General features: G+C 45.4%; 1 protein-coding gene across 1 annotated transcript in view; it reads right to left on the reverse strand.

The window, feature by feature from the left end:
* MMP17 (matrix metallopeptidase 17) overlaps nucleotides 1–14,318 on the reverse strand; it is a 59,778-nt gene that overhangs the window by 25,310 nt on the left and 20,150 nt on the right. Inside the window, exon 2 of the mRNA XM_027844186.1 lies at nucleotides 5,247–5,379. Coding sequence (XP_027699987.1) covers nucleotides 5,247–5,379 — 133 coding nt within the window. The remainder of the gene's footprint in view (nucleotides 1–5,246; nucleotides 5,380–14,318) is intronic.

The following is a 14,318-nucleotide window of genomic DNA, read 5'->3' on the forward strand; positions in this document are numbered from 1 at the left end:
GGGGTAGGTCAAATCCAGGCAGGGCTTGGAATGCATTCTGCACACTTAGGGCAATCATTTCCTAAAGGTCTATGGCTAGAGAATATTAACAAAGCCCACTGGAATGCAACTTTTAAAGCAAATTAATTAAAAGATACAATTTACAAGGAGCAGGGTAATGAACTTTTTCCTTCCTCATCTTTGCAAAACCCCAGCAGCAAACCAGGAGGTAGTGAACCATGGCTGGAGCTGTTCCTCCTGGAGCTTAGGATAAGTTTGGAAAGAAAAGAAAGAGATTTTAATTAGGAATCCGCTGGGCTCCCAGATCCAGGGACAGGATGGGGCCAGGCATTAAGATCTGTGGTGTAGGAACTTTGAATCCCAGATTTACAGCTAAAAGGGACCTCAAAGACCATCTAATCGAATCCCCTTGTTTTACAGAGGGAAACTGAGGCTCGTAAAGGTCACAGAATCATAATAGCGAATGGTTAGCATTTACATATGCTTTTAGGTTTGCAAAGTGTTTTACTAATATAATCTCATTTTATCTTGGCAACAACCCTGGGGGGTAGGTGCATTATCCCCATTTTATAGTTGAGAAAACTAAGACAGACAGAGGTTAAGTGACTTACCCAAGGTCACAAAGCTATGATCTTGTTGCATCCTTACAACAACCATGGGAGGTAGGTGTTATGGTTATCCCTGTTTTACAGATGAGGAAACTTAGGTGAAGTGACTTGCCCAGGGTCATACAACTAATTAGTAAGTGTTCTGAGGCTGGATTTGAACTCAGGATGTCCCAGAGTGATATTCATTTCACCACCTGGCTACATCATAGATTTATAATTGGAAGGGACCTGAGGTCACCGAGTCCAATCTGCCTTATTTACAGAGAGTGAAACTGAGGCTCAAGGGGCTGCTACGTGGTCCAGTGGATAGGATATCAGCCCTAGAGTCAGGAGGATTTGAATTCAAATTTGACCTCAGGCACTCACTAGTTGTGTGACACTGGGCAAGTCACTTAACCCTGATTGCTCCCCTACAAAAAAAAATCAAGGCTCATAGAGGTCATAGGAACATAGATTTAATGTTGTAAAAGGGACCTCAGAGGTCATCTAGATCAGTTTCTTCCTTTTTCTTTTATAGAGGAAGACATCAAGGGAAATGATCTGAACAAGGTAATACAGGACTGAGGAAGGGGGGCTGGCCTAGGGCAGAGGGTAGAGTGGGGTTACACAGGGTATTAGAGAAGGCCCTGGACTGGGAGACTAGAACCCTGCTTCTAGTACTGTCTCTGCTGCTCATCAGCGGCAGTGGGCCAGTCATATAACTTCTCAGAACCTCAGTTATCTCATCTGTCAAATGGGCATAATAATACTCAGCATGACCTCTCTCACAGGGATGTTGTGAGGAAAAAGCATTTCTCAGGCCTCAAGGTAAGCTGTCATTTTTATTTTATTATTTTCACTTATATGGCTGGCTTCATTATTATTCAAGGACCTGCCTTTTCTCCAAGAGGAAAGCGGACTCAGCATTTACCTAGAGAAATGATTCTGATGGTCCCCCCAGACAAAGAGCCGTTCTGCTATGTGGGCAGGAATTGGCCAGGGGAGCTATTGGGTTGTTGTAAGTATCTCAATTACATGCCTGCCTCCCTGCAACCAGCAAATCCAAAGCTTTCTTGGCGAGGTAGGCCAAGAAACACTGGAGTTGGTGGGCCATCTTGGGAGGCAGTAGAAATCATGTTTGATTTCATGTCAGGAGAGACCAGAGTTTGAATCCTGGCTTTGGCACTTATTTATGAGCTGTGTGACCCTAGGCTAGTCACTGGACTTCCCTGAACCTTTATTCACTCATTTATTTTAGTCGTTTGTTTGTTTGTTTTCTTTTCTGCTGTGTCTGACTCTTTGTGACCCCATTTGGGGTTTTCTTGGCAGAGATACTGGAATGGTTTGCCATTTCTTTCTCCAGCTTACTTTACAGATGAGGAAACTGAGGCACAAAGAGGTAAGTGACTTGCCCAGGGCCACACAGCTAGTAAGTGTCTGAGGCCAGATTTGAACTTAGGAAAATGAATATTCCTCATTTCAGGCCACTATGGCTCCACCTAGATACCCACTTAGCTATAAAAGGGCAATAAAAATACCAGTAGTATCCACTTCATGTGGCTGTGGTGGGGCTGGATGGGATGATAATGTACGTAGGGGGTTTTCTAACTCTTCGGGCACTCTATGGATATCAGCTCTTTTTATTCCATCAGTGGATACACTTGCTGCCCTACCAGGAGGCTTCAGGGAGAAACCCCTTGCCTTGGTCTGAAGAGGCCTGAAGCAGAGCTAGTGAGAAAGACAGGCTCTACGTGAAGGACAGCGCCTCATTTCAAGCTAATAAAGTTGTCAGACTCCTGGTGAGCAGAGAGTCTTGGAGAAAATCAATGGGTCCCTGAGGACATTCAGAAGGGAGAGAACATCCCTATCTATAAAGACAGGCTTCACCTAGAAGTATATCTCTATATCTGTCAATAGTTGTTTACCTAGATAGAGAACAACTCATTGACAGATTTATAGTGTGGATTTATAGAGCCTTTCAGCTGGCAGAGACCTTAAAGGTCATCCAGTCCAACCCTCTCATTTTACAGATGGGGGAGCTGAGGCCCAGGAAGGGGAAGGGACATCCTCAAGTTCTCAGAGAATTAAGTGGTTTGTGTCCCTCCCTCTCTCTCTTCTTCCACATCTTCATCATGACATCCCTTTAAATCCTTGAAAGTACTCCCCCCAGTCTTCTCCAGGAACCCAATTCCTTCAGCCAATCCTGGTATGGAATGATTTCCTCTGTAAGAAGGCAGGAATGGTAGAACTGTGTCAAACTATCAGCTTTAAGCTCAGGGGCAACTAGGTTGTGCAGTGAATAGAGGAGTGGGCTTGGAATCAGGAAGACCCGAGTTCAAATCCTGCTTTGCCACGCGCTGGGCTCCTGGCTATTCCACAAACAAGACACTCCATGTCTTGCTTTCGGACACTCTCTCTGGCTGTCCCTGTATCGACGAGAGGTGGGTTTATGTCCTATTGTGGGGCAACGGTAACTCTGGCATTGAATTTCCTTGAATGGACTAGAAATTACATTGTTACAGAACTAGAAATAAAATCTTATATGTCTAAAAAAATGATAATAGTCTTATGCTGAAAAATAATACTTCAAGAATGTGAAGGTACACTCCTTTGTGATGTTACTTGTATAGAAATAGATATGCATATAAACATAAATATCTTTTGAAGTATTGAAAGGAATATAGCACTTTATATTCTTTATCATATCACATTTTAAGGATCCAATATATTCCTATTTATTTTTCTATGCTCTGTTTTGTAGCCAGAAGTGTTTCAAAAATATCCAAATGCATAAAATAATAGTAAATGCCCTACATGGTGTGATGCTGCATTGTACATAAAACTGTATATATATTAAATTTTGTTTGTCTCAGGAAAAAAATTGAAAGTGCCTCCTCATGATTCTTGGAAGCTTCGCCAATGGGGCACGAGCCCTAGCAGGGCCTTGCAAACTAGAAAGGCTTCCAGCATGGTCTGAGGACCAGCCTTGCTAAGGGTGGAGGGCTCCACATCAAAGGCTGCCCACTAAGAACTGACTTTATTTATTTATTTATTTATTTATTTATTTATTTATTTATTTATTTTGGCGATGGTTGCTTATAAAAAAATAAGGCCTGGAGAGGTTGAGAGCTATACCACTAGAGGAAGCACTTCCGTTGCTGAAATCCTTCTTGAGATCCCGGATTTGAAACTGGAAGGGACCTCCGAGTCTACCTAGATCAATTCCCTTCTTTTAAAGATGAAGAAACTGAGGCTTGGAAAGTGAAGTATCTTGTCTGATGTTATATGGGCAGTAAGTGACAGAGGCAGAATTTGAACCCAGGTCCTCTGACTCCAAAGCCAGCGTTCTTTGGATTGTACCAAACTGCCTCGGTGGAATGTGTGTTTTTGTGGTGTTGAAGAAATCGAGGCGGGTTGTGATATGTTTCACACCCAAGGTGTTAATGTGTCTGTAGCTGGAGTCTCCATCTCTACAGGGGGCTGCAGGGGGACAGAAGGGGGCGTTGTGGCAGGGACCGGGAGCTTGGAGAGCCCGGGGCCTTGCCTCGTTTGTGGTGCACCTGAGGGAAAGGAGGACTCTTTCTCACTTTCCAGGCTGGACAGCCTGTCTCAGTCAAAGCTCCAGGCTGGTTGTGGGGGTGCGGGAAGGAGAAGGGGGTACCAGGGCAGCAGGAGGTAATGAGCTGCTCAAGAACAGTCTGGTTCCTCTTCACTCTCATAAATAATGATAATTAACAGTATTCAGGGAAGGCAGCATGTGGGAGGAGGGGCTTGAAGGGAGTCTTTAACAAACAGAAGTATCCCTCTTTTAGCATCCTCTTCCTCCCTCCAAATGCCAAGGCTGGGCCATCCTGCCAGTGACCCTACCCTGGGGATTTCTATCCCACAGTTTTGTTAGTCAGTCAGTCAGTTAACAAGCACTTATTCATTGCTCACTATGTTTGAGGCACTGTACTAAGTCAACAAACATTTATTAAAGCACCTACTACATGCCAGGTACTGTGCTAAGTGCTTTACAATTATTATCTCATTTGATCCTCACAACAATCTTTGGAGGTCAGTACTATTATTATCCCCCTTTTACAGATGAGAAAACTGTGGGAGACAGAGATCAAGTGACTTGTCCAGGGTCAGACAACTAGTAACTCTCTATGAGGCTGGGTTTAAACTCAGGTCTTCCCGACTTCAGGCCCAGGGCTCTATTTGCCGTGTGCCCTAGCCACCTAAGTGGGGCTAAGTTCAGGGGATACAGAGAAAGGCAAAATACAGTCCCTTTCCTCGTGGAGCTCACATTCTAATAGGTCATACATTAGGGGCAAAGTCAGCTTCTAGGACCTTGAATTGGGTGTACTGTGATTGAGGGGCACAAGGTTGGTCCCTTCCAACTCTTTATCTCTGATCATATGAAATAGGACTTCCGGAAAACCCCACAGTAGGAGTTCTAGCCTTTGAGCTGACCCATGCAGGTGATTATTGGGCTCCCGTGCTCTGGCACTGGGCCCCTAGGATGTGTCTGGGAAGGATGTGTGTGGGGCAGAGAGATCAAAAGTCAATTTGGGCTGAGTTGGGAGTATCTCAGCTTAGCCCAGCCTCCCTTTCCCATCTTCTGGCTTCCCCTCCCCACCCCCTGGTGGTGGACCCAGCCCTGGTGGTACTGACCGAGGACACCGGTGGCTTCCAGGCCCCCGAACCGTTGCATAGCTGCAATGGCCTTGGTCAACTCCTCCTGGGTCTGCAGCTGCCCTGTCACAGGGTCTGGTGGGGGCAGGTAACCGAACCGACTCAGCCACTCCTGTGGAAGAGGAGAGAGGGGCAGATGAGGAAGGGGCTGGGGGTTGGAAGCTGCCGCCTGGCTAAACATGGCTGCTCGGTCACTGCTGATGCTCTGCTGACCTTCATGCATTATCATGCTGACAGCTAATTTCCCAGCCAGCTGCAAAGTGCCCTGGATAATGGGAACAGAGAGGAGGAAATGTTGGATTATGTCCTGGAGACCTGCTCATCTATCTTCCCCGGGGCTGGCTCCCAGCTGCATCAGTTCCATTATAGGGGATAACTGGAGACCTCACTGGGGTGTGACTGAATACAACCCCCCACACCCCGCCCCGAGGAGGCTACAGCCCAGCAATGTCCATGAGACAAAAACTCAGACCTCCTTCTTTCTGACTCCCGCCTAGCCCTGAGCACCCTGTACCTAATCCTCTGGCCACATCATCCCAGCCTCACTTTGAGTTTCTGGAATCCATCTCCTGACTGTGGGTTCTGATCCCAAACACAATTCTCTCCCTCCCCATGCTCCTGACCGGTGGTGTCAAACCCCAATAGAAACAGGCCTCCCTGAACTGTACATAAGGCTTCCTGTGAGCTGCATGTCGATTTAGAAAATCACATATGAACATTACGTAAATTCTACTGTATTAATTTATTTTTGGTAAATATCCCCCAGTTACGTTTTAATCTGGTCAGGGCCTTACTCAGGAGTGTTGTTGGTACTGTGGTTTGACATCTCTGCTCCAGACCTCTTCCCACATTCTTGACCTCGGCCCCAGCCATACAACAGTAATGATAGCTAACATTTATTTAGAACTCAAAGGCCTATAAAACACTTTACATAGATGATTTCATTTGATCTTTACAACAATCCTGGAAGGCAAGCACTATCATCAGGCCCACTTTACAAATGAAGAAACTGAGGCTCTGAAAAAATTATGTTATTTGCACAGTTATTAAGTGCCTGTCCTTATCATATTCCTAAATAGACCATGTGCCCTCATGCTCAGCGTAGTCAGCTAAATGGCACACTGGATCAAGTTCTAGATGTGGAGTCAGGAAAACCTGAGTTCATGAAGGGTTTTAAAAGCCAGAAGATTTTATATTTGATCCTGGATGTAATAAGGAAACAGAGTTTATTGAATAGAAGTGTGTGTGTGTGTGTGTGTGTATGTAACATGGTTAGACCTATTCTTTTTAAAAGTAATATTTTGTTTTCCCCCAATTACATATTAAAACAATTTTTTAAACATTTGCGGTTTTTTTTAATAAGTTTTGAGTTCCAAATTTTATCCCTTCTTCCCTGAGATGGTAAGCAATCTGATGTCAGTTATACATGTGCAATCATGTAAAACATGCCTGTATTAGTCAGACCTACTCTAAAGATCAATTTGACAGCCGAGAGGATGACGGACCGGACTAAGGAGAGATCTGAGGCAGGCACACTCTCCCATAGGCTATTGCAATAGTCCAGGAGATGAGGGTCTGTACCAGGGTAGTAGCAGTATCAGAAGAGAGAAGGGGGCATGCTTGAAGGATGTGACAAAGGGAGAACTTGAATTGACAGGTCTTGGTGACAGACTGGCTATGGGAGAGGTGGGGTGAGAGGGAGTGAGATGTTGTAGGACTGCACGCCTGGGTGACTAGGAGAATTCCCTACAGTAACAGGGAAGTTAGGGAGAAGGAAGGGTAACGGCAAAGATGATAAATTCAGTTTTGTGCATGTTGAGTTTAAGATGTCTATGGGACAGCCATGCGGTTTGAGATGTCCAATAGGAAGGAAGGAAACAAACATTTATTAAGTGATTGCTATGCTGGTGATTACGACAGACTGGTTGCTTTATTAAGAAATTACTGTGCTAAGTAATAGAGATACAAACAAAAGCAAAAAACAAGAGAGTCCCCGGCCTCAGTGACCTTGCATTCTAATGGGAGAATATGGTGGGGGGAGGAGGAAAAGGTACCTGGAAGCCAGGAACAAAGCCTGGAGATCAGGAGAGAGGTAGGGCTGGATAAGGAGATGTAAGAATCATCTGCATAGAGATGATCATTGAGTCAAGCTGAAGAGATCGCCAAGAGAACTGGTCTACAGGGAGAAGAGAAGATGGCCCAGGACAGATTCCTATGGTGTGTATACAATATATGCAGAGCAGATACAAGGTAACCTTAGAGCACAATGAAGGCAGCCTGGAGCCTGCGCCTCATCTCCATACTGGGATAATAATGATACACTGATTCTAGACTGGGCCTGTGATTTCGTCAGGATAGAAAGCTCTTAGTGAGGATACTTCCTCTGCCAATGCCCGTCTGTACCCTCTTTATGGGGGCAGTGAGGTGGCGCCATAGTACACAGAATGCCAGGCTTGCATTCAGGAAGACTCATCTTCCTGAGTTCAAATCTGGCCTCAGACACTTACTAGTTGTAAGTCACTTAACCCTGTTTGCCTCAGTTTCCTCATCTGTCAAGTGAGCTTTATCGAAGAAAATGGCAAACCACTCCATTATCTTTGCCAAGAAAACCTCAGATGGGGTCACAAAGAAACAGACATGACCAAAATGACTGAATGACAATAAACCCTCTCTTCGACTTGTAGTCATATGTAAGAAAGCTGCCTTGGGTACTGAGTCTTGTCCAAGGTCAAATAGCCAATATGTGTCAGAGGTACGACCTGAAGGATCCCGGGTCTTCCTCTCTCTGAGGTCAGCTCTCTATCCACTAACCCACACTGTTTCTGAGGTCACCTTCACCATCATCATCACACTTCTCATTTTTACAGCATTTGAAGATCTACAAACTACTTTCACTGAAATCACAGGATCTCAAAGCTGGAAAGGACCACAGATAGCCATCTAAAATAACTCGACTTATACCTGAACTGCACCCTGCCCCTCTGTGCCACCCCCTATAATATCCTCGACAAGTGGTAGTCTGGTCCTTGCCTGGAGTCTTATAATGATAGGGACCTACTCACAACCTCTCAAGGCAGCCCCATCCACTTTGAGGCAGCTCTCGTTGGCAGGGAATTCTTTCTATCCCAACCAAAACCTGCCTTGGAAATTTATAGCAGCTCAAAACTAATATTTATTTAGCACTTACTACGTGCCAGGCACTGTACTAAGCACTGAGGAAATAAAGAAAGACAAAAATAGGGTCCCTGCCCTCAGGGAACTTGCAATTTAATGAGGGAGACAATTATATACAAACAAGATATAGACAGGATAAGTTGGAGATAATCAACAGAGGGAAGTGACTTAGGTAACAGAAAGGGAGGAATTATATTTCCCTTTTCTTGATATGAATAATGTGATTTTATAATAAACCAAAATTTTAGTCTCTAACTCCTTTGTTTTGCCTTCCTTTACCCGAGATTATGTGCAAGGGCAGCCATCAAGACAAAGAGGGTCTTCCCTGTCTCAAACCCCTGAGGTTGAAGACAGACTAGCAGATTAGGAAGTCTCTGTTTCCCCATCCTTGAAATACAACAAACTGCTCCCAAGGTCAGTGGCTGACTAGTTATGAAGGCAACCTGACCTTGTGTTTTCTCCACACTAAAAGTACACGTGAGAAATGGTTCATGTTCAGAAGCCTTCAGCCCATAGAGACGTGCTCTGTCTTTGTGCCACCTGATGCTTCTCCCTGCCTTGGCTGGTAACCATGGATGTAATAAAATCTTTTTTTGTTGTTGTTTTTGGTCTTTCAGTAGTGATCAACTCTTCATGACCCCATTTGGGGTTTTCTTGGCAAAGATATTGGAGTGGTTTGCCATTTCCTTCTTCAGCTCATTTGACAGATGAGGAAACTGAGGCAAACAGGGTTCAGTGAGTAGCTCAGGTTTACACAGTTTTCTTGGCAAAGATACTGAAGTGGTTTGCCATTTCCTTCTTCAGCTCATTTGACAGATGAGGAAACTGAGGCAAACAGGGTTAAGTGACTTGCTCAGGGTCACATAGCTAGTAAGTGTCTGAGGCCAGATTTGAAGTCAGGTCCTCTGTCTCCCGGTGAAGCACTCTATCCACTGTGCCACCCAGCTGCCCATAAAATCTTTTACCTGACATATTCTAAATTATAATGTAGTAGATTTTCTTTCTGCAACAAGTACCATATGAATGTTAGATATTATTATTTATTTTCACCCCACCCAAAGTTTTCTCCAGGCCAAACACCCCTAATTACACGAAGTAGGCCTATTTCAAGTTTATTATCCTCTGGAAACTATGTCCTAGAGGGTTTGAGTGATCTATATAGTTAGCTAGGAAGTGTTACAGCCAAGACTTGAACCGAGGCCTTTTGATCCACTATTTTTTCCACACCTTGCTTTCTATGCCAACCTAGTTACCCTTGGATCAGGGCATTTGGACTTATAGGTCAGACACTAACTATGCATTTCTGGCTTTGATGCCTTTCCTACTCTCTGTTCAGATGGAGGCTGGGCTGGAGGCAGGGGGCTGCCATAGGAAGACTGGGATGGGAGGTGGAGTTGGAGAGAAGTGTTGAAAATCTGAGGCTCAGGGGAGGGGGGGAGGGAGAAGGAGGGAGCTGGAGGATGGCCGAAGGGAAATCGATCAGATCTGGGCCATTACTTTGATTGAACTGGAGAAGGCTGGCTTTAAATCATATAACTAGAATCAGGCCATAGAATTTTTATCCCCCACAACTCCCCTTCTGCCAAGGAAGGGGGGCTCTCTAGGCTTGGGGACAAAGGCCCTTTGAGTCTTCCTGGGCTTGGAAAGCTCTGTTTCAGAGATGGCAAACACCCAAGGGGCCTACTCAGGGCTACACTGGCTGGTGGTTGGCCTGCCTAAAGGCTGAGGCATGGACAGGATGACCTCCAGGTCCCTTCCAGATAGAGGAGACTAGAATCAATTTCTCCTCTTCACAGGAACCCCTGCAGAGAATCTTTTTAAGCTAACCTAAAGGTCCCTGTGTAGGGGAGAGCAGAATTTCCCTTTCCCATTTCCCTCACTCTTCAAATCCCATTTTCCATAGCTGGCCAAATGTGCAGGGGTTTAAGCCACCCTGGCTCTTTCTTTCCTGGAGAAAACCAGGAGATTGGGTCCTCTGGGTAACCTCTTGCCCCAGGACCACTCACTGGGATCCTAATTCTAAAAGTATGAAAATGTGCTTTGCAAGAGCAGGGCAGGAAGGGACCTTAAAAACCATGTAATGCAAGCCTTTCATTTTATCCAGTGTGGAAACTAAGGCCCAAGATATGTGACCAAGGTTACACAGGCTCTAGTAGGTAGTGGAGCCATGATGTGAATCCAGGTCTTCTGACTCCAAGTTCCGTTCTGTTTCCACTGCACCATGTGGATACGAGAGAATGGAGGTCCTCTCCTTCCTTTCCACTTCAGGGAACAGTTAGGGGCCACAAGAGTCCTAGTAGCTCTGGCCAGAGACACAGGGGCAGTGAGTGGACACTGCGAAGAATCCAAGTTAGGCTTGTCAGAAAACCTTTGTAACAATGAGAGGTGTCCAACAGTGGAACGGACTGGCTCAGGCGCTGGTGGCTTTCTCTCCTTGGAGGTCTTGAGGTTGGACTCTGTCTCCCATCTATAGCTCCCTGGGATTCCCAGGGGCTTTTTCTAACCTGGGTGGATTGTCTGAACCAGAGGGAGGGTTGTGAGTGTGTGAATGTGTGTGTGTGTGTGTGTGTGTGTGTGTGTGTGGTGAGGAGGAGATCCCAGATCCATACCCTGGAGGAGGCTGAGCCCCTCTGGTAGAGGGGAGGAGAGCAGAGAGAAGTTCCCAGCAGACATACCTCCCTTGCCCATCCAGAGGCTTTCCAAAAGCAGAGCTAAGACTGTAAAATATTTAAGTTCTCCATCTACCAGTGATAAAAGCTTGGCCAAACAAGGTATAAATTATTGTGCAATGTAATGAAAAAATAATGGTGCCCTTGGCTGCTTCTGTATTTCCCCAGGAAGGCTAGAAGCACAGCCTAGGGGTGTCTGGGAGTAAGGAAGGAGAGGGCAGATGGATGAGTATGGCCTGTCCTGCCCTTTCTCTAAGTCAGTCTCATTGGGGATGAGTATGTACGTATGTATGTATGAGAAGTCCACGAAGAGCCAAAACTTGAACTCAGGACTTTTGATCTGTTGTTTTTTTCCATTGTGTGTCCTGTTCTCTTCTTTTTCCTTTGAGGGGCATACACCTCAAGGCCAGAGCTACTAAGGGCAGAGTGATTGCTATGATGCAACATTGTGCTGGAAGAGGACATGCTGTCTCCCATCTCTGAGCCTTTGCATTAGCTGTCCCTCACAGCTGGAATGCTCCCACCCTTCACCTCTGCCTCTTCATTTCCCTGGCTCAGCTCAAATCTCACCTATTCTAGCAGGCCTTTCCTAATTTTCCCAGCTGCTAATGCCTTCCCCTCTCAGAGGGTCTTCCATCTACTCCCTACACTTCTTATGTCTACCAAGTCATTTATGTTAGAATGTAAGTTCCTTGAGGGCAGGGACTTCTGTTTTGCCTTTGTTTATACCCCCAGTGCCTAACCCTGCGCCTGGTACATAGTAGTACTTAAATAAAGGCTTGTTGACTTAAGGGAGCTGGGTGGCTCAGTGGACGAAGCACTGGGCCTGGAGTCACGAAGACCTGAGTTCAAATTTGGCCTCAGACACTTACTAGCTATGTGACCCTGGGCAAGTCACTTAACCTCCATTTGCCTTAATCCACTGGAGAAGGAAATGGCAAAGCACTCCAGCATCTTTGCTAAGAAAGCCTTAGTATTGGAGTGCTATGGTCCATGGGGCCATGAAGAGTCAGACGCAACTGAACAACAACATCCATTTATCATTCATGCCATCCAAACCCTGTGGGGAGCTGCTGTGCACCCCACAGCCTAGGAGGAGAGAAATGGGTATTACATAATTTGTCCTCCCTTTTCTTTTTCTTTCTATTTTTTTTTTTTTGGTGAGGCAATTGGAGTTAAATGACTTGCCCAAGGTCACACAGCTAGTGTCAAGTGTCTGGTCTGAGTCCAGATTTGAACTCAGGTTCTCCTGATTCCAGGCCCAGTGCTCTATCCACTGTGCCACCTAACTGCCCCCTTGTCCTCCCTTTCTACTAAGTTTAGCATTGAGTAAAAGTGTGGGGAGGGTAGAAAGAGAAGTGTGGAAGGTCACCCTTCTTGCCAAAACTAGCCCCTCTGCTCCTTCCCTCTAGTCCACTCCATCCCTTCTCATTCAGGAGCCTCCCGAGTCTCCCAATCATTTTAAATCTCTCCCTCTTTTTTGGTTTCCTCCTGGCTCCTTATAAACATGCTTAGGTCTCCTCCATCCTTAAAACACACACACATACACACATCCCCTGGACTTGACCCTCTCATTTCCTCAAGCTAACTTCTTATATCTCTCTCTCCTTCATTTCACTGACAAACTCCTAGAAAGAGATGTCTACACTTGCTGCCTCTCCACCACCCACTCACTTAAATTTTAACTGTTAACTTACAAATCATCAACAAACACAAACATTTTAATATGCAAAGAATAGGGGGCAGCTAGGTGGCACAGTGGATAGAGCACGGGCCCTGGATTCAGGAAGACCTGAGTTCAAATGTGGCCTCAGACATTTGACACTTACTAGCTGTGTGACCCTGGGCAAGTCACTTCACCCCATTGCCTTGCCAAAAATAAATAAATAATCACACATATACACACATACACACACAGAATAATAAGAGCTAACATTTATATAACACCCACTACGTGCTAGGCACTATGCTAAGCACTTTACAATTATTATCTCATTTGATCTGACAACAACCTTGGGGAGGTAGGGGTGATTATTATCCCCATTTCATATTTGAGGAAATTGAGGTAAACAGAGGTTAAGTGATTTTCCCAAGGTCACATAGCTAGTAAGTGTATCTGAGGCTGGATCTGAACTCGTCTTCCTGACTCCACTCTCAGCACTCAATCTCCTGAGTCATGAAGCTTCTGTTATGTATACTTTGCTAGTTTTAAAAGAAATACACAAATTTAGCAAGGTAGTAACAAAACTCCTTTATTTGTAATGCCTTCGGTATTTTTTTCTGTGCATTTTCCCAAAATCCTTTATGGATGCTTTCCCTTCTCCATGTCTGTCACTACCCACTAACCCATCCCACCTTCAGTAAAACTCTTCCCTTATAACAAATATGGAATAGTCTATCAAAACGAATGAATCCATAGGCCATGACTGAGAATGCATGTCTCATTCTGTATTTTTAGTCCATTACCTCTTTGTCAAGAGGTGATAACACCCACTCATTCCTTAACTCCTCATAATCTGCCTTCTGACCCTACCACTCAACTGAAACTGTTTTCTCAAAGGTCAGTAGTGATCTCTTAATTGCTAAAGTCAGCAGCCTTTTTCCCAGGCCTCATCTGACTTGACCTCTTTGGCCAACCCTGCCTCCTGGACAGTTTTCCTCTCTTGACTTTTGTGACACTGTTTTCTCTGGCTTTCCCATTCCTTTTTCCATTCCTTTGCTGGATAATCAATGAAAGCATCCTCCGGGGGCGGGGGGAGCCAAGATGGCAGAGGGAAAGCAGTGACTTGCTTGAGCTCTCCCCCAAACCCCTCCAAATACCTACAAAAAATGGCTCTAAACAAATTCTAAAGCAGCAGAACCCACAAAAAAAAAACAGAGTAAAACAAATTTCCAGCCCGAGACAACCTGGATGGCTGATCGGAAAGGTATATTGCGCCAGGCTGGGAGAGGAGCGCAGTTCGGCGTGGGCACGCAGGCCGCAGTGAACCTAAAGCAGGCCTCAGAGGACAGAATCGTGGGCAGCTGTTATGGTTTCCAGACCTCTCAACCAAGGAACGCCAGAGACAACTTAGAAGGTCAGTGGGTAAAGTCTGTTACTGTGGTTAGAGAAGAAGCTACATGTCAGCCGCCCCAAGGGCAGTGGCTGGCTTCTGAGCTTTTGACCCATAGACTGAGGGGAAATTGAGTGGCTGATCAGAGAGGATTG

Source organism: Vombatus ursinus, unplaced genomic scaffold, assembly GCF_900497805.2.
Source record: "Vombatus ursinus unplaced genomic scaffold, bare-nosed wombat genome assembly UNPS02014935.1, whole genome shotgun sequence".
Lineage (NCBI taxonomy): Eukaryota > Metazoa > Chordata > Mammalia > Diprotodontia > Vombatidae > Vombatus > Vombatus ursinus.